The 26,393-nt window shown below is 42.6% G+C and overlaps 2 protein-coding genes across 7 annotated transcripts in view; one reads left to right on the forward strand and one right to left on the reverse strand.

Annotated features, from left to right (window-relative positions):
- The window catches only part of PWWP2A (PWWP domain containing 2A), a 45,061-nt gene extending 29,689 nt beyond the window's left edge, over positions 1–15,372 (forward strand). The window contains exons 3-5 of one of the 5 annotated variants that reach the window (XR_012675894.1): positions 10,095–10,204; positions 11,596–11,730; positions 12,956–15,372. Coding sequence is in view for 1 of the 5 variants with exons in the window: in XM_075164158.1 (XP_075020259.1) it covers positions 795–808 (14 nt within the window). In the remaining 4 variants the exon portion in view is untranslated. Of the gene's footprint in view, positions 1–794; positions 5,112–10,094; positions 10,205–11,595; positions 11,731–12,955 lie in introns of those variants that run through there. The other 4 variants (XR_012675893.1, XR_012675892.1, XM_075164153.1 and 1 more) reach the window with 4 other exon arrangements.
- Positions 15,053–26,393, reverse strand: part of TTC1 (tetratricopeptide repeat domain 1) — a 35,790-nt gene continuing 24,449 nt past the window's right edge. For both annotated transcript variants that reach the window (XM_075164160.1, XM_075164159.1), the window contains exons 7-8: positions 25,047–25,101; positions 15,053–15,715 (exon numbers count right to left, since the gene is read on the reverse strand). In XM_075164160.1, coding sequence (XP_075020261.1) covers positions 15,582–15,715; positions 25,047–25,101 — 189 coding nt within the window. In that variant the 3' untranslated portion in view covers positions 15,053–15,581. The remainder of the gene's footprint in view (positions 15,716–25,046; positions 25,102–26,393) is intronic.

A 26,393-nucleotide genomic window follows, 5' to 3' on the forward strand; every position in this document is an offset into this window, starting at 1 on the left:
ATATACGTACCTCTCAAATAATCCTAGCAGTCAAAAGCTCAACAGAATGGTAAAAGGAATCAACAAGACTGGCCTGGTCCTGTTGGAACCTTTTTTGTTCTCCTGTGTGTTTTTTGAGCAAGGGGGTTGGAGCAGATGATCTCCAGAGGTCTCCTTAGGTTATTCTAGAGCAATGTTTTCTCCACACTATGCCAGAGGCAGGTCAGCGCAGACTGCGCTGATTCTGCGCTACCCTCAATGGTTACTGACTGGTGGTGGTCTCATGCCGTAGTTATTACTTGGACTGCTTCGATCTGCTTTATCATCACTTTATTCCGGTTCTGTGGAGCAAATGGGAAAACGTAAGCAATAATGGAAAAGAAACACGATTAGCAGGTTTATACTTCAGCGCTCCCGTGCACACTTAGGTCTTGCATTTGGAATGGCATTACAGTGTCAGATTTAGCTTGCATTGTGAACTACACATCATCATATAGACTTTGTATATTAGTCTCCCTCCTTCATTAGCTTTCTTTAAACATCTTTAAAAATTGAAATTCTCTCTGGATGCTGAAACGGGGTGAGATATAACATAGATTGGTATGGTAGCTTCTCTTAAAACTCCAGTCAATTGAGGAGTTTGTTCACTTGTGTATGTCTTGTGATAATGTAAATACTTTTTTTTTGTCTTCTGCACACAATGCACAAAGCAGGTGAACTGGTAACCTTTCTGGCCACCTCAGATTTTGCTTACCTACTTTTGCCATGTATACTGGAAGACGTTTAACCATTTTCCCTTTCTCTCCCCTTTTCAGCTCAGAGACACTAGTCAACTGCTGTTTTTATGGAACCTCACTACACTGCCACGAAGAGCACCAGCTCATCAGGACTGAAAGAAATCTGAGACTGAATTGTCCTATTTTTCCTCTGATATCTTCACCAAGTAGTAAACATTTTTTGAAGGGGAAAGGGGGTAAATATGTTAAAGCTCCCGCTCGCACCCTGTTAGGGCATCTGTACCTAATGTACATTTTCTTTGAAATTTAAAAAGATGTTAGGAAATATTTTATAAAACTTTTTTGCAATAAATGACGCATGAAATTATTAAAGACTATATGACACTTACATGCAAGGAACCACTTGAATTATTAGTATGAAGAATCACTGCAAATAACTGGGTTTTTTTGTAATGTGACAGTCACGTTTGTATGTTTTGATAGGTGCCAGTGATGGAGCCAATTGCCTGGGAAGTTGACTGTAACTTTTGAACTTTTATTTTAATTCTTAACTTTAGCATTGCAATTTTCCATTCTATGAGGCTTAGTTAGTATTTAGTGCAGGTGTTAGCAGAGCTGTGATCTGTGATCAAAAGCATGTCCAAAACCAATTGTATTGTAAAATATGAACAGTCCTGCTATATGAGACCAATATTTCCCATAGAGGTGATGGAAAGGACAGTGACCACAAGTCCATGTATCTCTGTATTATGGGAAAGCTCCTTCTGTGTGAGTATGGTTGCATTTTATTTATGCTATTGTAACACTTAGGGAATTGAGGATTGTGGAATAACGTTAAGAAGGGCTACAACACAGAGCGCAGCATTTTGCTTATAATACTATAACAAGATGGAAATCATGAATGGAGAGTGATTAAATGGAATGGCATTTCTATTTCAAATCATGGGTTAATTTTTCCTTTTGACATAAATATTTTTCAGATAGGTAACTAGTAGAGCAAAGGTTTTATTAGTGTTTCTGATGGTTGCTGACCTGAGTTGCATTGACTTCTTTGAATAGCTGTAAATCAAAAAGAGAAACCCAGTGGGTTTTATCCATTTTATTCCCCTCCCCCAAAGGTGTTTGGTAAGACTTATTTCAGTGGAGCTTGTGAATGCTGGACACGCTGCTGAAATATTGAGTTATTAATTATTAATTTATTTGTCACTTAATTATTTGACATTGTGTGCACACTTTCTCCGCAGTATCATTTCTTACAAAGTTCTTAGCAGGGGATTTATTCTATAACCTGGGAAAATAAATATTTCTTTTTAAGAAATGAAAATGTGCACATGATCTACTAAAAGTCAAATTTTTGTTTCTATAGAAGTGAAAAGACTTGTAGTAAACTCTTTTTCTCTTTACTAGTATCCTGATTCGATTGGAGAAAATAGTGTCTTTGCCTAGATCATTTAAAACCAGAGATACCTTTCTGAGAGGCATCTGTATCAGCACAAAGGCAGTTTCACAGCCTTCGTCTATGGAGCCTGAATTAATCACATAGAATTTGAAGTTGGGACAACTCTATTGTTTGGCTTTGATATTGGCACCAGGTTTGTACTTGTTAAACGATCGGAGAGGGGGGGAAGTGAGAGGCTGGGACAGGCATCCAGGATAGGCATGAGGCAGTTCATGCTTCATGTTGGTTCAGTTTCTATTTTTCAGAGGTAAATTCTAAGTATAAAGCCAGAAATTGAATACTTACTGCCTACTTCTTAAAAAATAGCTGTATAATTCTGTACAGTAGGTTCAAATTCTACCAGTTTTCATAATAAACTACAAATTTTTTTTTTTAATTTGAGATTAATGTTTCTTCTGCAGTGCTTTTCCTTTTCACCAGTCGAAGAGGATCAGCAGTCTGGTCCTGTTGAGGTTTGACTACAAATTAGAAAAATTAAGACATCTGATTTGAGGAAAGGGGAAGCGGTTTGATGTCGTGTATGTGCTAGCCTTTCACCTCCGGAGACCAAACCCCGATTGTATTGACAATGAATGAGGGTCTTGGCCTAATAAATTACATTTTTATCCACACACAAAAAAAGCCCAAACAAAAAAGAAGCCACCAAACAACATGGCACAAAACAGTTTCTGCTCAGGAAAAAGGCCCAGGACTGTAATAGCAGGGTTATTGCACATTGGATTGAAAACTGATTGATGTTGTAAGTAGAAGCCAGTAGTGCCTGCCTGTGCGACATCTGACTCTTAACCAGTGCTCTTATTTCCTCACCTTTGTGAGCACTTGTGCACAGCAGCTGAAATGTAAAAAATACACTTAAGAGAGATGCAGGTCTCTGCATTGGAGAATATGGGTATATAAGCAAATAGCATAAAAATAGACAAGGTAGCTAACTGTATTTTCGTTTGTTTTCACAGAAAGTATTGCAGCCATTTTGTTTGAAACCAGATTTTAATTTTGAAATTAAATTGTCAGGGATATTCTAATGATAGAGAATTACAGTAATGTATTGCTTTTCACTTTTTCGCTTTAGTTGCTTAATATTTAAGCTTTGCTCCGTGCTACCTTCTTGTCTGTATATTGAATGGTCACTATGCCTCTTTCATTTTGTAGACTTGAATGAGGAAAATATGATTCACCCTTTAAGGTTTGCTGAGAAGTAAATGATAAAGAATGTTGTGTAACATTTATTCAAATAAAGCCTTGATTTTTTTCAGTGCTCTTTTAAAGGGAAATAATGTTGAATAATGTTTTGATGTCATAACTTCTTTGTTTTATCAGTCCTTGACCCAAAAGCCTTTGATTTATGTTAACTTTTTTTTTTCTGAATTAAACAAAAGATTAAACTGAGGTTACTAGTCCACCGCTGGAAGTCTGTCACCTGAACAAGCCTCTATCCAACCTTACCTTTCACCACAGTGGCTGAAAGGTACCAAGTCATGCTCAACCAGCCCAATACTTCCCACAATCAACAGGAAAAAAACCTTTTCTTTTTCTTGTGTAATTAGCAAGAAGGGCTTATGTATACGTTGTAGAGACAGACACAAAGAAGCCCTGATGGCTCTGTTCCGTGGCTGCGACCCAGACACACTAAGTCCCGGTTAAAGGAGGAAGGTGGATGTCGTGGGACGAGGTTGCTGCCCCTCGCAGACGCGACTCCAGCGCAGTCGGTGAGTGGGAGCGAGCTCAGGGCTCCCCCAGCTCTGCCGGGCAGAGCGAATCTCACTGCGAGCAGACGAGGTCCGGGCTGTCGCAGCAGCAGCAAGGCACAAAGCAGCTGAAACGCAGGAAAAGTGCTGGGCCTTTGAATACCTGCATGCTGCCTGCTGATCTTTTCTTTGGCTGGTTTTTACTTGCGATACTAACAGTTTCAGACAAGTCTGTCCATTGCAGGTAAGTGTAATTGGGTGTTTCTCCATTTGGGGAAGAAATGCCTTGCACTGAGTTGCGTTATCTTGCCATGGTGCCCTATAGGAGGGGGAACAAGTTGTGCCGTAACAGCTAACTCCTGTACCGGAGCTCTCCGTCCCCGGCACTGCGGTCAAAGGAGGGCCACGGTGGCAAATATTTCTTCAAATGGCAGAATCTGTAGAGTTGCACTCTCCCATTAAATAGAAGGTAGCATTTATATAGATTTTTTTCCACTTGCATTTTTATTACTGTAAAGATGCGATGCCCTAATTTTAGTTGAGCTCCTAGGTTAAACAAAAAATAACTTGGGTAACCTTGATTTCTAGGAAGTTCTTATTTCAAGCAAGAATTAATTTTTTTATGGTACACAATATGCTGGGAACTAGTGGGTGATACAGAGGTAGTAACCCTTTTGTAAGTAAGGTGTTTTGTTGCAGGGCCCTGTTGTCGATAGTTAGAAGCCTTTCCCAAAAGTTGAATTAACTTCTGGAGTGCAGTGGTTGTGTGCATGTACGCTATCTGCAGCCACTGTTGGCTTGGCCCTGGGCCTCTGTGATGCTTTTGAAACCAGTTGGTGCCTCCTGTAACTGTGAGTGAACGTCCACATCTGTCTGTTGCTTGGAGCAAAGCTCCAACATATGTGTTTTTCTTTTCCTTCACGGGTTGTTTCTTATTCTGTCCGGATTACAGGAACTCCCATCCTCTTTCTCTCGTTATTCATTCACCCTTGCAGCAGTTCCTCTTGAATTGGTTATCCTCATTAGGCTGTGGCGGAGAGGGGAAATCCTGCTGAAATGTAATTGCTCGCTAATGGCTTTTCCTTTGTGACATTGTGTTGGTAGCGTCTCGCTGTGGGAGTCTGCTGGATTTGCTGCGTGACTGTGAAGCCCACAAGAGAGGTTAGCCAGACAGATTTCAGAGTTCTGCAATTACTCCATTGATTAATCTTCACTCCAGTAGTTCGGTGACAAAAGTATAAAAGTAGCCCAACCTTCGGCGATGAAGCCAGTCCTACACAATGCCGCTCAGTAATAGTGTTTACTGCTGCCCCGAAGCATCAAAAGGGTGATACTTAATGAGGGCAAAAGTGCACGGAGCAGCTGCTCAGTGCAGCTCCTGGCGCAGGAGGGTTTTGTGATAGCTTGCCAGCTAAAATGTGAGGGATCGGTCCAGAGAAATAAGATTTCTTTTAGGGTGAGACCAATGGGCAGATTTCTTAAGGAAATAAGGTAGATCAGTAACAGAGAGAAGATGCAGTAAATTCAGACACTGTCACAGACTCGTTATTTTTAAGCAGCACGTGGTGGGAGCGCGGTGTGAGGGTGCAAGCAGTCACCTGCCTGAAGCTTCCCCTGCGGTTGAGGAAATCGCGCAAGGGATGCTCTGGCATTACGAGTGTGCTCCCTGGGCCAATCTCCCCGACCGACAGCATCCTCCACGGCTGCTAAGAGTGTGAGGGGCTGCTGGGATTTGCACGGGGAGGTCCTTCTCGTGCTTTTGCACTTTCTGGAAAGTTGGGAATGCCACCAGGTTGGAACAATTCTCCAATGCTGAGGTGGTTGTGCCTTGCGAGGAGCACCCGTAGCAGGGAATCTGAGCCGTTTTGAAAAGCAGCTCATCCCTCTGCTCAATCAGAGGTAAAGCAATGCTCAAATTGCCAAACGCTAACGAGTGCACAAAGAGACGGTGAGCAGCACGACGCAGCCGTACCGCAGGCCTCCGAGCAACCGCTGGGGCAGAAACAAGCCAATGTGCATGTGGCCTTGGTATCAACTGCTGCTCGCTGTTGTTCTTTTTCTCTTGCTCACTTGGCCTTGCTCGGGTCTTCGTAGGTGGGTTTGTCGTTCTCCCTCTTCGTGTAGGGAGGGCGCGTGGAGTCAGGGCTTTCCGAAGGCGGTGCGCGGTCAGCTTCAGCATGTGCTGGGTAGGAAAAGGATCACGTTGTTTGCTGTTTGTACAGTGCTGGCAGCTGGTTTTTATTCACATTCTGTAGCCTGTTTTTATGATTCTGCTCCTGCTTTTCCCTTGAGTGTTTCTGTGGTCTTTGTTTTTGCTCCCTTGCTGGGTTTGGAGCACAAGCCATGGGTGCTCTGCGCTGGGCAGGCTGGACACCCCTGTGGAAGTTTTTGGGGTGTTCTGAATTTGGGGTAAATATTCAAAGCCCAGGAGGGGTAGTTCTAATTTTGAAATCCAGATTTTCAGCTAAGAGCTCCACATCTTAAGAGCTTAGGGACCGGAATTTCCAAATGTGGTTGCCTTGGTCATTAAATATTAAACGGAGGCTGTGCCTGCTGGAGGGCTCATTGAAACACTCTGAGCCATCAGAGGAAGGGGCTGGGGGCTCCAGAATATAAAAGGATGAATGCTGGACTATGCTAAATATAAGATCCCAGAAATACTAATACCGCACAGACAGATACGCGTAATCCTCTCGTGATTCACTCGGTTTGCTCTGTTTGCCTTTAGAAAGACAACATTGTGAATGAACTGTGAGAACAGGGGCTGGGGTAGCCGTACGTCATGCACCTTTTCATTAATACTGCAAAATCATCTCAGAAGCCATCGGTTGCATCTTGGCTTAGTAAGCTTGCTGCTGGCTGCAAGTACCACGGCCTCAGCTGTATTTGAGCTTGGAGCAGGGACACACAAGTACATCGGGGCACAGAGAGAGCTGTCGCTTCAAGGGCAGGTCAGGGGCTGTAGCCGTAGGCAGTAAATCCGTCAGCTTCCAGCCTCCTCCCTTCCCAAAGTTTCCAAATACTGCAATTCTTCCTTCTGCAGGTAGAAAAGTGCCCCATGATGGAGGGCACAGCCAAATGAGCTAATGGAAATGTGCCAGTCTTCACTGAGATAAAGAAAGATGCCCTTGTCAAAAGCTGTGCTCAAATGCAATTAGGCAAGCAGAGCCACAGCCCCGCTGCCTCTCCAGGGGCCCGTTTTACCGCTTGGCACTCGCCGGCACCACTCCAGGAACACATTTAGGAAGCTATTCCAGCAGCCAGGCACAAAGCTACCACCTAGACTAGGTAATACCATTTCCCCCCGTCTTCCCCGATGCGTCAGTCTGCAGGGAGGGTGTTGCTCAGGAGCACCTCCCGCACCGCTGCGCTGGGGGCTGTGCGGGGGACGGGCTGCATTTCACACGCCAGAGTTAGAAACGGAACAGAAAAAACCTGCCCGACAGTGCGCGTTTATCCCAGATGAATGGGCACGACTACTGCCTGGGCACTGGAAGTCTCGTTTACTGTGGCTGGGGGAGGGTCAGGTTCTTGGTCAGCAGCCGCGGGGGACCCACGCTTGTGCTCCCGGAGACCAGCGCCCACCCAGTCACTGCAGGGTGCTGATGGGTGCGGTGCAGGCAGTACCGGGAGCCAGGACCGGAGTGTCAGTCTCAGTCGGGCTAGGAAAGGCAAACCTCTGTCTGCTGTGTCCGCTTAGGGAAATCTGTAAATCACCTTCTGGAGAACCGGCGGATGAGAAACGGGCAGGTATGGGGACTCCAGGCTGGAGTCGTAGCTGCAGGTGGTGAAGTTTCCAACTGGGGGGATTAGCACTGAAGGTGCAGAATCAGAAAAATGTGTTTAATAGTTTTCAGTTGTTTTAGGACCTTTAATCTGTAAAGGTTTGTCAGGGTAGGCTGTAATGACTCTGGCTTGCTGCCACAGCAGCCAAGAACCGGACTATTTGCTGTGCCTCAGCAGACAAACGGGCTGACCAGAGCCTCTGCCGATAAAAGATACTCCCCAGCAATTACATCCTCTCGAGGAGGAGGCTGTACAGGTTTAAAAAAAGTTAAGCTGCTGAACAAGAAAATGCTGGGATTCTTCCAAACAGGGAAAGCTTGTGAATGAGCAATGTATTAATGCTGCACATTAAACGTGCCCCTATACATCTTTACCTACTGTTAAAAAGAGGTGGCACATTGATATAATTGGTTCTTGGCTGCAGCAGCTGGCAACTGAGCTTGGCTGCTGCAATAATCCCTTGGGAATACACAGCTAATTAAAGCCTAGGAACTGGTGACCAGCAGCTCTCCCTTCTCTCCGGCTATGTCTGTGCTAATCAGAGGTAGGTTGATCTCAAGGAAGTTTTGTGCTGAAATGTGTTACTCGGGGAAGGAAGGATTCGGCTTCAAAGCTTGGTGCTTTATTAAATGCTAAATATCCCAACGCGATAAGCTGAGAGAGATTCCAGATCCCTGCTTAATAGCTGGGTGGGAGGGAGCGGCAGCACTGTGCTTAGGGTAAGCCACGGGCACGGCGTGTGTCAGTCCCACGGCCTCTTTGCCGAGTGTTGCCTCCTGCTGCCTCGCTTAGGGCTGGTGTTTTGGGAGACAGTTCTTATGATGTGAATGGAGAGCTTTATTTTTTTTCTTTTAAGAGATGTTAAATCTGCCAAATCTTTGGTGAGGTTGAAGGAACTACAGGTGTTCAGCTCCTCTGAAGGCCAGGTCTTGGGACTCTCGCAGTCAGAATCCAGAATTAGCTGGAAAAACCTGCTTTCGCCCAAGCAGCCTTCCCCAGAAGCACCGCGCTCCCGGGCAAAGCCCGTGCGGGTCATAAAACCGATGTTTTATGCCCCTTGAGGGTGCCCTGCAAGCTGAGCTCATCTTGTAGACCTGGTTTTATTCTTTTCCTAGGGGAAATTGATGGGACTTGGCTTTGCTGGTTACTCCCGATTTGCAATGGGTTGGGCTGTGCTGTGTTTTATAGCGCCTGCCCCAGAGCCGGGCACTCCGGTAATCCCAGTAAAGGGCAGGCAGTGCCGGACGCGGTGCAGCCGAGCTGCCAGTCTGCCGCTGAGGGCAGCGGCCGCCGTCTGACGGTCACAAGTGGGCTAACGTGGTCGTTCCTTGCTTGGTGGAGCCGGGTTAATTTGCTAGCGGAGAACCCGCTTCTCCCCTGGGAGAAGGGGGAGGGGAGGCGAGAGGCGAGCCAGGACCTGCTGCCCGGGGTGCTCGGCGGTGGCAGCGGGGCGGGGGGGCCTGCAGCCGGCCCGGCCCTCGCGGGTTGGCAGCCGCAGGTGCGGGAGCCCACCCGAGTTTGTGGTTTAATGCCGGGGGCCGAGCAGCCGTGGGCAGCAGCACGGCTGCGCCCTGTGTGCAGGGGAAAGGGGCAGATCCGGCGCGTCTCCTCCCGAGGAGCCAAAAGGCAGGAGCAGGTGGGAGGAGCAAGGTGGTGGTGGAAGGAGGGGACGGGGCCTTGCACGCTGCCAAGGGCAGGACGAGCCGAAAGCAAAAGGGCGTCCACTGCACGGTAACGGAAACAACCCTGGTTTCGTTCCTCTGCCGACTCGGTCGTGATGCGGTGTTGGGTTTGCTCACGAGGGTACGTGGCAAAATGTGGCAGGGTGAGTGTTTGGGGGAGAGACCTTCCCGGGGCATCCCACCTCCCGCTGCAGCAAAGTGACATCAAATGCAAACAAACAGCAGTTTGAGAAGGTTTGTGGAGCCCTTCTCCGTGGCTGGGCGGATAGCTGCACTTGCTGGGAGGAGCGTAAGACAAGGCCTTCTCTGGGGATAAGTGAGCGTTTGTTTTCTCAGGAACCCACGTATGCACCTGAGAGCTTTGTGAAATGTCCATTTCGGAAGCCCTGCGGGTTGGCCACACCGAGCACAGCGGTGCAAGGCTGGGTGGGTTACAGAGACCCGGCGAGGGTCTGCTGCCGGGGATAACCACAGCAAGGAGAAGAGATTGAATTACTGAGTATGGGACACAGGGGCCCTGTAAAGGTATTTATAAAACCTCAGTGATTCTTCTGATCCCTTGAATAAATGAAGAGAGACGCTGGAAACGGCTGTACTTCACTGCACATCGTGGGTTTATGGCGCGGAGAGCTCCATCGTGGGGAAGGTCATCTTGACTGGGCTGAGTCCAGTGCCAGCCCTGCTGGGGCAGCTCACCTGCTGGATTCTTAGTAATGTAGGTTTTGTGCTAACTCAAACACCCACTCTGAGCTTTCTCTGTGTCCAGGTCTGACTCAGGAGGTGGAGCTGGCTTGAGTGGCAGCAGAGAAGTGGAGGGTGAAGATGGCTCTCTTGGGTATCCCCGCTCCCATCACATGTGAAGAGAAAGAGGTAGAGGTAACAAAAGTGATATAATCCAAAATTTAGCATTGTAAATAACCGGTACTGGATTATCAGAGAGCACATTATTCCTAATATTCCTGTACAGTAAGAATGTTTGCAGAGTCTCACAATTGGGAAGAAATAATGATACAAGCTTTAGGATATGGTAATGCAATGGAATGACTTAAATGACGGGACTGGCAATTACTGGTTATTACCTATTCAGGAAGGGTAAAGTAAGTGGAGGAAGAAGCAGCAGCGATTTTAAATACTGTAGCCTAAAACGGCTACCGAGCACGTATCGATGAGCGTGATGATAAAGCTCAGGAAACAGGACTAATGGGCTACTTTTCAACCGCCCTTGTAATGAAAAGATGAACTGCTGGAGCCATACTGGGCACTCTGCATTTCCTAAAATTTTTTCTAGAAGGGCTTTCTAATAGAAGATCCTGGATATGCTACTTTGAGCTATATTATTATCTCTAGAGACAAAAATCAGTGTCCTGAAGTTGGTGATTACAGAGGGTCTGGAGTTACCCACAGATCTATGCACATCTACCCACATATAAACGTGCATTTTTTTCCCATTTCTACCCCTGCTTTAAAAATCCTAGAACTAGAAGGAAAAATTGGGTAAACTTGACTAGAAATAAGAAAATGAAAAACAAAATGTAAATTTCCAAGATGCTAGACAAAAGAAATATGATTTTAAAAAAAAAACTACAAAATGAGGTAATCTTTGGCTATACGGCCAGGAGGTTCAACAGTGATATGAAAGCAGCAATTAAAAAATAAAGACAATGCATATGGGAAAACAAAATAGATAGCTGCTATAAACTTGATGTAAAAGAATACAATCTTGATAAGGAAAGCTTAAAAAAGACATGACTAACAAAGATAAGGACGATACAAGAGAAATTTTAATCTACTAGGGACAAAAGCGGCGCTCAAAATGCGACGGGGGCCTGTTCCAGACCATCGAAGTACTGGTGTTGGGTATTTCTCGGTTTAAAGCAAGTGGGATGATGTATTTGCGTTCTGTTAGCGCCCAGGCAGGACGGTGACAGGACTGCAGGTAAGCCCAGAGACGGGCTTAATGTGTGCTGGATACAGGGACAGGTCAGTGGAGCCACAGAGGGCAAAGAGGAAGACTGGTAAATATAGGCTGGTTAATCTGACATCAAGGATGGGGATTGGAAAACAGGGTCAGAAATCCATTAATAAAGAATTAAAGGCAAACATGCAATTAAAATCCATCACAAACAGACCCTGTCATTCAACCAGGCTTAGTAAGTCTAATTATAAAGACCTGGCATGGCGCTCTACGGTATACGCAGTATTTACAGATAACTATTTACAAGATAAAATAAACGATGCGCGTGTGGATTAAGATTGTCTCCCTACAGATCTCAGTTTGCCACCGGCCTTCAGACAGGGATGTTTCCTGTGAGATTCTGCTCAAATCACTGCTAGACCTCGTACTATTTGACACTTTCATCACTGACCGAGAAGCAAAGCTAAAGTCACTCCTGAAAACGCTGGTAAGCAAGAGCGCGGTAGGAAAACAGAGACCACCACACATTGCTCAGTAAGCCTGTGCCGAACAGTGTGACTTAATGTAGCATTCAGCTGCGTTAGCACAAGGGAGACAACATCGTCCACAGCTGCAGGAAAGGGGGGTCTGTATCTCAGCTCTCCCAAAAAAGGCTGAGGGGAGGTCTAAAACTTAGCACGTGTGTTGCCGAAAGGGTTAAGACAGTCTTTGAGGGTAGAAACAAGGAAGAAGTAGGAATGTCGTGCCTCCTGGATACAGCAGGAGGGAGACAAATCTCAGTGTCAGTTCTGATGTCCCTTCTTGATGTCAAAAAAAGGAAGGTCCGAGACACAAACATTATGGTAAATCCTGGAGAAAGTTCTTTGTAGGGAGAGACTTAAAGCAGCTCTGTCTCTTCAGCTTATGGAGAAGACGAACAGGCCCCTTCGTTACTATGCAAACATGTTCAGGGAGAAAAGGCCAGAAAAGGCAGAGCGAGAAGGAACAAAGGCTGGGAGCTGAGGACAGACAACTCAAAGTGGAAAAAAGGCACATGCTTGTTACAATAAGGGCAAGTAACGATTGGAACAAATTAGCAAGGAACTTGTTAGTTTAAGAGCACTTATATTCAAAAGATGTGTTTCATAAAACATTTTTTTCCTATTAGATGATGTAAGTCCAACACGTGTGACTCAAAACACCCTGGCACTGCCGTGGAATTGTGGCCAATTACACCAGGAGGAAGCGCCAATTACCTTGGTGGCAGCTGTGATGAATACTTTAGACATAAAAAAAAATCCCTTAAAAATAAAAAGCAAAATAAATGCAATTATTCAGGATTTGGACAATGCAACAGGACTTCTTTCAGGCAATTAATTGGAATTTTACCTAGAGGAGAATTTGCTGTAATGGCAGGTAACGCATTTCAGAGGTTTCTGTTTTAGCTGGAGAGCGGCACTTTGAGTAGGTATGACCTGTAGATTTGAGTCCTCGGTAATGGCGTGCCCAACTTCCAGAGACACTAACCCTCCTTTCACACAGTGCAATTAAATTACAAACACAAATGTGGAAAGCAAAGCAGCTGCAATCCTTCAGCTTCATTTGTTCTTCTCTTCATTTTAAAACTATAGGTACCGATCAGGCATCCAGCACGGAAGCTGCGCACTTATTTGGTGTTGTGTTTGCACAGCAGGTAGTAAGTTCAAAATTTTTGTTGTGCTTTTATTTTCCAGAATAAGTTAACCAGCCTCCACCCAAGAAGGCATTCTTGCAGCCCTCCAGCCCTTTAAAGATGTGAAGCAGGAACAGAATGGAAGGAAGAAAATTTGTCACTGAACTCATTTGTAAGACGAGTGGCAGGTTGATGAAAGCCACTGCTTGTAACTGCACAACAGCCATACACTGGTAAGTAACAGGTATGCACACACAGTGTGTGTAAAGACAGCAATTAATTGGTAGTAACAAAGATATACAGAAAACTTAAAGTATCCATAGTAGCTTCAAAGTGGTTCCACTTATATATGTTTAAGGGTGTATATATGTTGCAGTTGAGTGAAACCCAGGGCGCAGACTGAAGCTGCTTCACACAGTGATGCAGGACTCGTGCTGATGTTGGTAAGTGAGACAAAAGCCTGGACGAGCTCCTTTCGCACCCGTCAGCCCACGTGGAAAGTTAGCTGCTGTGACTCAAGAGCCAGTGGCCTGCCTGGCTCCAGGTGCTTTTCCCACTCTCGGGCAGCAGGGAGCCTGCAGCAGCACGGACGGACACCTCCACCCGTCCCGTGCTGAACCAGCAGCGCTAGGGAAGCATGGTTCAGACATCCCGGAGTGCCTCAGTCTGGGCACAAGCCAAGCTTACGAGCTTCAGCCCAGCACTGCCTCTGCCCAGGGCTCCTCTGAAGCAGCTTGGACACCTTTGCCCCATAGTGTTCCGGGTTCCAGGAAAGATTATTAACATTTATACTAGTCCCAACACCCTGCCCAACCCAGTAAGCCTTCCCTGCATCTGAAGAGCTCAGCTGAGAAAGCAGAGTGGTTTTACAGCTAATTAGCCTATCTGGACACGCTCAGCCTCTTGGGTGAGAGCACTTCTCTCCCAGCAGATCCCCTCGTACCCACATTGCCCAGTAAGCTCACCCCCGGCTGGATACTGGAGTCTGACACACCCGCGCCAGCCACTGCTGCCCTGCGGCTGCTCTGAGGAGCAAAACCTTTCTTAAACACCTCCCATCCACACACCCAAGCTTTATTAGTAAGGGAAATTCAGACTTGCACATTAGAAACTTTACTCCAGTAAGGCATGGCATAGTTACAGTTTCAGCACATGGAAAGCGTAGAGGCTGGTTATTTACTTAAGTGACATTTTAATTATGCAGAAGATGTTAAAGGCTGCACAGGCCTCACTGGGAATTAGGGCTTTTCTCTTCTTTTGACAATGACATTTTAATTCCTGTAGACTTAATGCACACTCACTGCAGACTTGAGATAGCTTACAATCAAACAGGTAGCCACAAAGTCAAAACTAAAAACGCAGCAGGACAGAGTTAAACAACAATCAAAAAAACCTCCACAGCTGCAGAGAAAAAATGAAAATAAAGCACCAAGAACGCCTTAGCTTTAGAGACTATTCCTTTCAGGCATACCAGTGTAAAGACTGGAGCTCTATAATTTCAGTCCTTAAGTACACACACAGAGACTTCCTGAAATAAATTTAAGATGACAACTAATAGCCAACAGACAGCCACCACTAATTATTTAATTAATCATGTATTGAATCTGCATGGAGACAACTGAAAAATCTGCCTCCAATGCAAACATTTCAGCATCGATATACAAAACAGTAAGTAGTAATTCCAAAGATGTCCCTTCTCCAAAATCTGAATGAACTACTTCAACAGCACCTATGTATATATAGATACTTCAAAGACTTTAAGGTCTTTTGCAATCAACTTTAACATCACTTATTTGTTTGCCATTATGGATATCTGTAATATGAATGAATCTCAGACAAGCAAGTTTAACTGATTTTATGGTACCATTACAAAGTGTGTATATATATATATATATATATATATACACACATATATACACACACACACAGAGGCACAAAATTTCCTTGTTACCTTCAGAAAAATTAATAAAAAGTAAACAAACGGTGGTGTAAGTGCCTGAGGTTAATTTACTGATATTGCTATAAGCAAGACAAAAAAAAATCAAATGCTTTAAATTAATGTCTTGCAAGTATGTTATTTGTGGGTGGCTATATGCACTTTTAAAAACAATACCATCATGGGAAGGACTCAAATAAGGCAAGAACATCACAAACCAAACCGACAGAAATACCAAGCCTTTATTACAAAGAAAAATTATTCCACAGAAGAGGTTGGCTTGTTTCCATGCATGCTGTCAGTCATATCCACCTGCTGAGTGTGGAGAAGTGCTTCTGCTAGATTCATTAATTCCCCAAGACACCATTAGGCTTAGTCATTAGGCTTAGTTCTTGGCTACAGGTGCGTGGGCATTTTGATTCAACTGAATTGCTTGCTAGAATTTTGTTGCCAGCATCGAATGGGCCAAAATAATGAAACTGACTGTTGGACAAGCCAAACACCACAAGGGAAGAAAAATAAAATAAAATAAAAAAAAAAAATCACACACTGGACACTGTTATCACTAAGAGAAGTCAAATGCCTTGCTTTACATCCACATTGTAAATAATTTCACAAGCAGGGAAATGAATATGCTTGAGTCTTATCTTCACTTGGGGAACGTGAAGAATGTTTGCTAAATCCTTTTGTTGGTACGTGCAAGCACACGGTCACAAAGCCTGAAAGCCAGCAGAACTAGATTGAATTAATGTTATCTATTGTTGTTTGGATTTTGAACAAAATTGATGGAGTATGAACCAGTTGATGAATCCTGTTTTATCTGGAAATTTTCTGTTGACAGGCCAAAGGGGCGGAGAACCAAATTCCCAAGATCCTTCAGTTTGCCTACAATGAAAAGGAGAGATAACACATTAAGTATTAAGCAGAGGGAAAACTCCCATTGAATTATGCCCAACTACACTGTCCAGCTCTAATTTATCTACTAATTTAAGGTAAATGCTGTGGAAATCTCTGCAGTTTGTTGAATATTTAGGCATGAATTAAAAAAATCCCAATTGTGATGTAGTTACTGTCAACTTTGGGGTTGAAAACAGATCACCATGCTGGTTCTGAGCGGTTTGTCAGGCAGCCCTGACGGAGAGCTGTGTGGTTATAGCTATCCGGAAGCACCTTATTTCCTCAGTTGTAAGCTCTTGAGGCACGAGAGTTTAACAGCTCACAACAAAGCACTGGTCTCCCCTATACTTACGCTTGGATATAACTCTGATAGCTGCCAACGTTCCATTTTCTAACACAAGGTTTTCAGTTCTGGTCATTTTTGATGCAGCTACAGCTGATAAACAATCACAAACTAGCCAGTTTCCTAGACTACCGAAAGAAACAATGAAAGCCAAAGTTCAAACTGCTCATTTGTAATTATTAAAAATCCCTTTCTAAATATGTATATTGATATAAAGAAAAATAAAACAAATTCATCCTTCCCACTGTGTATGCACCTGCAAACTAAGCAGTTCCATCTGAAGCATACAACTTTACAGCCATTTGGCCTGCAAAAAACCTCAGCGTGATGTCATATGACATGACATCATTAACTCACTTTCAAAACTACAGTTCTCCAGGACTAACTTACCACTGCTAAGAGCTCTAAGCAACTATTATTTAACAAGCAATGTTAAAGATACATAGGGTATGACAGTTAATAAAATCTAAAGGCTTCTATCAATATATGTATGTATCCTACATGCTTTCTGACTCTAGAAAATGAATCTTGCTACCACCTATAAAAGGGGAAGGGGAACAAAAGGACATCCTTTTTAAAAAAATCATATCTATATAGAGATGTGTCCTGGTTTCGGCTGGGATAGGGTTAAATTTCTTCCTAGTGCTGTGTTTTGGATTTAGTATGAGGAGAATGTTGATAACGCACTGATGTTTTCAGTTGTTGCTAAGTGCCCTCCTAGTCCAAGGACAGCTCCCGTGCCTACTGACTGAGCTAGGTACACAAGGTGGGAGGGAACATAATCAGGACAGCCAGCCCAGCTGGCTAATGAGGTATTCCATACCATGTGACGTCAGGCTCAGTATATGAACAGTAGGCGTGATCCAGGAAGTACCGATTGCTACTTGGTTATTGGTCAGCGCGGGTGGTGAGCAATTGCATTGTGCATCACTCATTTTGTGTATTTTATCATTATCATTATTATTTTCCCTTTTTCTGTTCTATTAAACTGTCTTTATCTCAACCCACAAGTTTTTCTCACTCTCACCCTTCCAATTCTCTCCCCGTCCCGCTGGGGGTGGGGGGGAGTGAGTGAGCGGCTGCGTGGTATTTGGCTGCCTGCCAGGTTAAACCATGACAAGATGATAGAATAGCTAAAATGCATAAAATTAAACAAGAAGCAGAGGTAACAACTTCCATGTTGGCTAAACACAAGTTGAGTCCCTGGCATGACAAGACAAAGGAGGAAGATGGTCAGTTTTCCAAGAAAAACATTATTTTCCTCCTGGCTTCAATGCAGAATTGTAGACTGATTTCCCAAAGAACAAACAGGAGAAGTTTTGACAAGTTGAAGCCTACCCTAGGTCTGCATCCAAGGCTACACACCACCTTTCAAAAAGCCTTCTACCTTTACTAGATCTTCAAGGCAATGGATTTTGTTTTGCTGGGAGTTTTGTGTGTGCATATGGTGGGGAAAACGTGACCATCACAACATGACAACAACAACAATAGCTGGCACACAGGAAATCCAGTTAAGCAACTGAAGTAGTTACAATCACGGAACTACAATGTGTAAACGCCACACCTATTCTTACTTGCATGTGTGTGCTTTCCGCAAGCCATCTTAAGTAATAAGAAACATCTCTGTTATTCTAGTCATCTTCACCTTTATTTCTATTTCTAAACTAACATATTACAATCTAACTGCAAAGTCGTATGAATACTTATCATTTAGTTTCTTTGCTTTTCCCAAGTTGTTCTGTTTGTTTGAAAACCCTGTTTCTGCCCAGCAGTGCCATCATCACTACTGCTAGTAAGTAAGTTCCCTCACTACAGTGCACCAGCCAGAATTTAGCTCAGGCTTTGTTGCTAAGCCATACTGAAACAGTAACTTCACAGAAGTGATAAAGAAGTATAGAAACATGAGGAGCAAAGCCATATGTAAGTTCTCTGCAGAAAGAGACAGGCAGTATTTATGATGCACAAACAGAGGACAACCAGAACAAGAGATTTGCCTTGCAAGACGCTGCAGGCCTGTGACTGTGCTTAAAACAGAGATCATATCCCAGTCTGAACTGGCCCCATGGAAGTACGCCCCTTCTCTCTTACAATCTGGCAACAGTTCAAGTCAGGTTGGACACCACCACCATAAACCAAAAGATGCTATTTTTTCAACCACATTTCCAAAATTGAATTGGGGGCAGGGGGGAGCTTTTTTGAACACATTCACAGAAAATACAAAAAGAAACAACAGCTGGGGAAAGATGTAAACATTTCATTGTAAGGAACAACTAAGTCCTGCATAAAGAAAATAACAGCATTACTACGGTACTCCTCAATATGCCAAAGTAATTAAGATCTTGCATCAAAGTGCTGGTTCACAACTGGGTATCTTTCAGAGATTTGTGTAATTATTTTAAAGCAAGACTGGTCTTTGAAAGTCAACATGGAAATTCTGTGGCCTTACACAGGAAAAAAGACAACCTTAGCCTACGAAAGCAGCTAGTTGGTGAGACAGAATTTTTCTTCAATTTGATTTTTTTTTTCCTATGTGGATTAACAGATGAGGTGGTTGAGTGATCTGGCCAAAGTCATTCCAGTGAGTGGCTCAGCTAGGATTAGCTTCCTTGCACTGGTGGTGGTTTTTTTTAAAGCTACACCCCATTTAAGTGAAGTTAACTATTATCAAGTTCATAATTTTATACTGCATCCTAAAAGCATTTTGGTTATAAAACTATAAAGTTGTTCATAGCATCTCTATGACTGGGATGAATAGTTGCTATTGTACTTCTAGACAAACATTTGGCCATTGTTTAGCTTCAGGTTTGGGGTGAGAAGTGTCTTTGTCTACTGGTGAAGAATCCTGGCATAGTCTGGCATTGCTAGAGCCAGTTGTAAACAGTTCACAAGTTATCCAGGCACTGCAGCTGGCGCAGGAGCAGGCAGAGGAGTTTGCCTGTTTCAGGAAGCTGTGAAAGGTCTTTTCTAATTGGAGTTAGCGCTATGGCTCTTTTCCGGTCATAGAGCCAATAAACACAGAACAACTGCCTTGGTATTCTTGCTTGTAGCTAGGCCAGCTCTTTGAGAGAAGCTGAAGACTATATGAGATATTTAATACTTTATTCTTCATCTCACTGGGATTGAATAATTAAAACAATACAGTCATAGGTCACCTTCCTTAAATCCACATACAGCAATGCCTTTTGGTGCACCCACATTTAATGAATTGTTAATGAAGCAGAAGAAAGCCTTGCCTTTTCCGGGAACTCAAGCCTAAAGCACTGCTCCTGCTGTCTTGGCGCACATAAACCCATCATTGTAGGAAAGCACTATTTCCTCCTCCCCCACTCTCCTTTCATCCCTAAATTAAGATCTGTAGTTAAGTCCAACCTCCCCCTCCCCCCAAAGAAAAGCTCTCTTAAAACAGAGACTGTGCGTGAAGGAAGGAAAACGGCATGTGGAGTGTGACTCAGCTGCAAAGAGCTATCAGCAGTCAAACACTCATTTGTCCCTGAGCAGGGTCACATTCTCCTCTCCGAGACCGTATTTTCGTAGATCTTGTTCTTTATCTTTTAGAGAGCCTACGTCTACTTTTCACCTGGAACTCCAGCACGTTAAGTTTCTTCAGCAAAGCAATATTCAGAGGTTAACAAGAAAACTAACTGGTAAAAATCAATCTAGGGCTCAGAAGTCTGTGGTTCATTACTCACCTAAACTGCAATGTAACATGCTGTTGCAAAAGGCAGATGCACAAAAAGATTTCTCACGATTGACATTAAGATGGAACAGCCAAAATTAATTACTATTCAATCTTTCTGGCAATAATTCTACTATAGTTGCTAGTGTTAATGTGGTGTTTGGAAGTGAAAAGCTATATATTGTTTGTGTTAAGAATTTTTTTTGGATAAAAGACAAATTTCCTGATGAGGTCTCATCTTTGTATTACTTTCTGTATTACCAACAACATTTCTTAAGCAATTAAAAGAGCGAGGGCAAATCCTTTTCCCTTCCCTACATGAAGGGAAGTCCTCCCTAAGTGAGGACTCAACTAAAAGTAACTGTGTATTAGATCTGGTTTGAACTATTTAAAGTGACCTCCCTATATACATTTTGGGGGTTTAGCAGCTTAGGTACAAATACAACATACCCTTCAGTATGAAAAAAAAGAAGAAACTAATTCTTTAGTTTCTAAGCCTAATAAATATCTTTGCTGATCTCACGTAGCTGGAAAAATCTCTTATTGGCAGAAAGGCCCAGGTGACACGCTCTGATAGGCCTTCCCATTAATCACATTGATAATCAAGTACATTACACTGTTTTCTAGAATGCGCTCATTAAATAACTTAAGCTGCAAGACACAATAGTTTTTAATTAGATTTGATGAACTCTGTATGACTAAGATGGGTTACACAGATTGGCATATGTTCCATCCCGTTTTTTTTATATCCAATATACGTGGCTCCCCTGTAGCCATGCAGAAAACTGTATTGTTGTCACAGCCCCCAAGCTGCTAAACCTCGCTAAAACTATTCCAAACTTCCCCTCTTTTCACACCCTCTCCCCAAAGGAGCTGGTCCTAGTTATCACAGTAATTATAGTTTCTATAAACAAGACTAGCTTGTTGCACAACAGCTGGAAATACTTGGCTTTAAAGTCAGAAGAGAAATAAAAAATAACACAACAAATGGTCAGTATATGTTCAAGTCGTGGGCAACTACTAAGGCAGAGGACACTCATGTTATGAAAACATAAAGGGAAAGAGCCACATGGATTTAAAAGCTACTTTCAAAGTATGCTATAAGTTAAGCTTTCATTAACGTAAAACTCAGAGGTTATTTCGTCCTGAGCAAACTTCAGTGGCAAGTGGCAGCACTAACCTGCAAAGGTTGAATGCAAAATATGAAAGTAATTTAGGTACAAATGTCAGCTTTGGAAAAGTTAGACCCTTGCAGAACACATAGCAGAAATGGACTTGGTTTGGCAACAAAACATATTTCTTCTAGTGACATCAACTTCATCAATCACATGCACTACCACTTGCACGCAAGAATTCATAGTTAGGTAGTCTGGAAGAAAAATCCAGCCAAGAATGCGTACTCTGATTTATTTACACACAGTCACTTAAGAAGTGGTTTCAGCTTCTGACAAACTATGTGGTAATGAGCTGTAGCACTGGAAAACAGGAAACACACTTGGGGAAGGAGGAAGATGCACTCCTTTTATTTTGATTTGTTTGTACACAACTCCAGTTTCCATGACAGTGTTACTTAGTTGGGTATACCAGGACTTAGTTTTAGTTGAAAGAATAAAAGCCTAGAAAAACAATGTTACTGGCTGATTCATTGACTAAAAATAAGAATTCAATTCAATATCCAAACTTCAAAGGAGCCAAAGCATGAAGTGAGACATTCTTTCTAAAGATTTTGTTGGTGATTAATTTAAGTTTAGTGTCAGTGCTTCTGGACAGGCCTAGCCTGGAACTATTAGGATGCATCCGACTTGCTCTCCTGGAACCAAAAAATCTGGGGTACAACCCAGCACCTGAGTTCACTCCCCTGTGAGAAGGCGGGGGAATGAATCCTTGCACACCTGGCAGTGTTTAATCAGTAGTCAGATAATCTCCTAAGATTACCACAAGCAATTGTCTATTCTGACACAGTACGCAGCTGGTAAAAGCATTAACAACGTTTTTGAAAAAGAAAAGTTGAAACAGCTTAAAACAGATACATTGTACAACAAAAACAATCCAAAGAAAGCTCTTTACCACCACACTGTAACAAGTTTGTCTTCTTTCATTCCTTCCGGAACTCCCATCTAATCCCCCTTCTTCAATTGTAAGGGTTTTTCCTTGACCCCAGACAGAACAGCAGCATTTTGTAAACCTTGGCACGTATTTCCTTCCCCGGCCTTCATCGTTAGATCCATGACATCACTGCTATCTCTCTTACTGACAAGATACAGGAAATTTTATAACACTTACAAAAATTAGTCTGGTTGCTGTCCATATTCCTAACTTAATTTCAAGTGTTCTATTAAAAGAACGTATTATAGAAAAAACCCTCAATTTGTGTTACACTGGTGTGTTACACAAGCAGTGCTAAGAATAAAATACCACCTGCCCAATTGACACCATATAATTTTAACAATAAATGTGACAATTTATAGGAATCCTGTCACACGCAAAGGTTGTGGATGAACATAGGGTTATACGCTGTACTACGCCACTCTTAGTCTGGTTTTCCTGGCTGTTTACCACAGTAAACGTCAGTGTATCTCCTTGCATGTATGTAACGTCATTGAGAAGGGATTCCTTTCTCGAGAATCCCGATATAAACAGCCTGAATTGGTTCCCAACTGAGCTGGAGAAGTTGTTCAGGTCAGTTCAGTTCTGAAATCCTAACTGCCACTGGATTAAAGATCTTTTTTAGAGAGATCACATCTAGTCTGAAATCTAGGCAAAAATTAGCAGCACAGAACTAGGTTTGTAATGGCAGTTTATAAAGCTCGATTTATTGTTTCAGTATAGTCCCTTGTGATTAGTGAGGCCCTTTAGACATTGGTATCAATGGTACAAAGGGAGACTTCAAAAAAGATCAGGAATTGTTTTCATATTACTTTGTGTTGAAATCCATCCCATGTCCTACAAATGGGCACGATCCTTCTGGAGATTTTCTGCATTTGTCATTTATTTATAGCACTATCGCACTTAGCCTTCTTTATTCATGTCTTGTTCTAAGTACAATGGTGGAAACAGAATCTGATGAGGTTCTAGAAAGCCTCACTGCAACTTTACTAGGTCAAAACAGGTACAAAGCAAGAGCTAATTACACTCCCTGCACAGCAAGAAAAAAAAAATTAAAAGTATAAGCTTCAGCATAAGTCCTTGAAACAGTCTCTTCTTCCCAAATATTTTAAGAATTAGTGTTACAGTATGCAAGACAGACTGAGTTTATTTAACCTGATCTCTGCAGAATAGCAAAAACTGTCTTCCCCTTTCCCATCCCAAACCTTCAAAGCCTACTCATCTTAAAACAGCATTTCATCTACTACTTGTGACACCTAGAATGAGTAAACAGATAACTACTGAAAGCTATTTCTGAAACAGGTTAGGTAGGTAGTTTATCTTACACTGTCACTTGTCTTTGCTCTTTCGTGTGGATTTTCTAAACAGTGCAAATGAAAAGATTATATAAAAATAAAAATTCATTTTAAAAAGCACCAGAATGTCAGATTGGCTTATGTAGTGTCTGAACCTCTAAGAATTAAACCCTGTTAACTGGGAGACAGTAGGCAATGTTGACAGCAGTCTTCTTTTGGGCAGAAGGTTCCCCCCAAAGCTGTTAGTTTAACCATAACACTGTGCAAGGAAGTGCTTTATACTTAAGATTACACATGAAAACCACTCTTGCTTGGGCAATCTTATTTAAGTAGTTATCCTTTTGAAATACATCAATCCAATTAAGATATTACCCAAGCAATACCATACAACATGATGATGGGGGCATATACATCACAGAATCATAGAATCGTTTAGGTTGGAAAAGACCTTGAAGGTCATCGAGCCCAACCATTAACCTAGCACTGCCAAGTCCACCATGAAACCATGTCCCTGAAGCACCACATCTACAGGTCTTTTAAATACCTCCAGGGATGGTGACTCCACCACTTCCCTGGGCAGCCTGTTCCAATGCTTGACAACCCTTTCGGTAAAGAAATCTTTCCTAATGTCCAATCTAAACCTCCCCTGGTGCAACTTGAGGCCGTTTCCTCTCATCCTATCACTTGTTACTTGGGAGAAGAGACCAACCCCCACCTCGCTACAACCTCCTTTCAGGTAGTTGTAGAGCACGATGAGGTCTCCCCTCAGCCTCCTCTTCTCCAGGCTAAACAACCCCAGTTCCCTCAGCCGCTCCTCATAAGACTTGTGCTCCAGGCCCTTCACCAGCTTCGTTGCCCTTCTCTGGACACGCTCCAGCACCTCCATGTCCTTCTTGTAGTGAGGGGCCCAGAACTGAACACAGTATTCGAGGTGCGGCCTCACCAGTGCCGAGTACAGGGGCACGATCACCTCCCTACTCCTGCTGGCCACACTATTTCTGATACAGGCCAGGATGCCGTTGGCCTTCTTGGCCACCTGGGCACACTGCCGGCTCATGTTCAGCCGGCTGTCAACCAGCACCCCCAGGTCCTTTTCCTCTGGGCAGCTTTCCAGCCACTCTTCCCCAAGCCTGTAGCGTTGCCTGGGGTTGTTGTGACTCATTCAAACAAGTTATATTAATTAAATTCTCTTTTCTACAAACAAGTAGAGTCAATAAGTACCCTTTGGTATAGAATTGTAAAAAGTCAAAAGACAATGAGCTACGCATTTAGGAAATCTAATTCCACTCCTAGCAAGGCCAGATGCCTGTTTGTAACACTAGGTAGGTCTAACTCAGCCTCCACACAAACAGAACTGAAATACTATATAAGTCAAGGTAAACTTGAAGACTTGGAGGTCTATAGGTTGGAAGTACTACAAAAAGAACCAAATTTATTTCTTCAGACACAAGATCAAACATGCTCAGTTATTACAGCTGGTTGACTTCTTTTACATAAAGGTTTAGTGAAAACCCTGTTTTATCCCTTTCATGGGAATGTTTCCTTTGAAGGTTTAATTGCAGAGAGAAAGGGCAGAGCAGTTGGTCTGTTTCAAACCATTTTTCCCTGCTTTTACATGCATCAATATTAAATTGTTTTAGAAGGTCTTGAGTATTTCTTTCTTTAAATTTAGCTAATAGCCTTTTCTGTATGGGAGAATTATTTGGCTAGAACTTACTGTACGTGAAACCAAGCAATAGAGAACTACAAAGAAATCAGGAGTTTTGTTTAACACAGAACGAGTATTTCCTTTAAGATTTACCTTCTTTAAATTTTGTACAAGAGATTCTACTCATGCATTTTTATTTTTCTAGTAGACTATGAAGATTATTATGCAAGTTATATGTACACGCTACTTACCTAACATTTCTTTCTTTAATTTTTCATTCCGCTCTTCAATTTGTCTAGGTAATCGCTGTGGAGAGAGATAAAAATTGGAATCAGACCCATGCTTTCAATAATACTGTACGTTATGGAATTTGCATACACATACCGAGGATACACTGTTTATGGCTTAAAAGGAATCCTTATGACAAACCACACTTTCATCTTATTTTGGAAACCTGTAATTCATCTTATGACATCAGTTCACATAAACAGTAAGTCCTAACTTGTAAGTGCAGGTTTCATACAGGCATACATTTTTACTGCTGAAAAACAGATCTGATCTGTTTGCTCGGGATTTTAACTGAAAAGCTTATGGAATTTAAGACACTTACAATTAAAGTATATTTTAGCACTATCTCCTCTGCTGCATGCATTAAATTTGGTAAGAGGCTAGAGGAACTAAGCAAGCACATGACTTCAGAACATAAGCACAGGTGTAATGAGGAAAACAGCCATGAAGTCAGCTCTCAGTGGCATCACACTTCAGGGAAATCCGCACCGTGAAAACACTAATGTCTTCTAAATACATATATTTTATCAGAAGATCACTGAATTAACTGTTTATGAACTTCAGGACACAGTTTAACAAGCAGCATCTTATTACGCAATATATGGCATAGTTCTAAGGAGGACAGGGCATTACAAATGAGGTCCTTGATTTGACAATTGATCTTGGGGAGGTAACTCCAACAGTTCATCCTGAGCAAGGTACTAGTCCAAGTAACAGTTCATTAACATGCTTTTTCCCTCCGCAGAAATGGCACCAGTGTTAAAATCTGCACCATCACAAACAAACTCATCACATGTTTATAATGAGCATTATGTAACTGCATGGTCTACACATTCCTAATGATTTGAGATTCCCATTTATGCCTAGAACAGCTGTGATTCATCTTCCATCCAGTACTGGTGTTTTGCTGTATCACTGTAATGATAACTTTTAATTAGAATTTTATATTCACTACAACTAAATTTACCATTGTATCATTTAAATTTTGCATTTTCTGTACATCAGTTAAATAATATTAAAATATATTACAAATGACAGTCACTTTTTATACATCTTTTTCATATTTTTCAGAAGTATTATTTCAAGCTTTTATACTAGTCTTATTACTGTATAATTCTGGCAGTTCTGCATGAAATTATATGCATAACTATGCTGTCTCTTCTTGTGGAGGTCATAGCAAATAAGACAGATCTACTGTAATGGTGCTATCAGTAAACTAATTACAGTTGCAGACTATGGTAACAGGTGTGGGATTCACTCCTGATACACTTTCCTTGTGGTAATTGGCTTCTCATCATAGTTAAAGAATT

This window comes from Calonectris borealis, chromosome 15 (assembly GCF_964195595.1).
Source record: "Calonectris borealis chromosome 15, bCalBor7.hap1.2, whole genome shotgun sequence".
Lineage (NCBI taxonomy): Eukaryota > Metazoa > Chordata > Aves > Procellariiformes > Procellariidae > Calonectris > Calonectris borealis.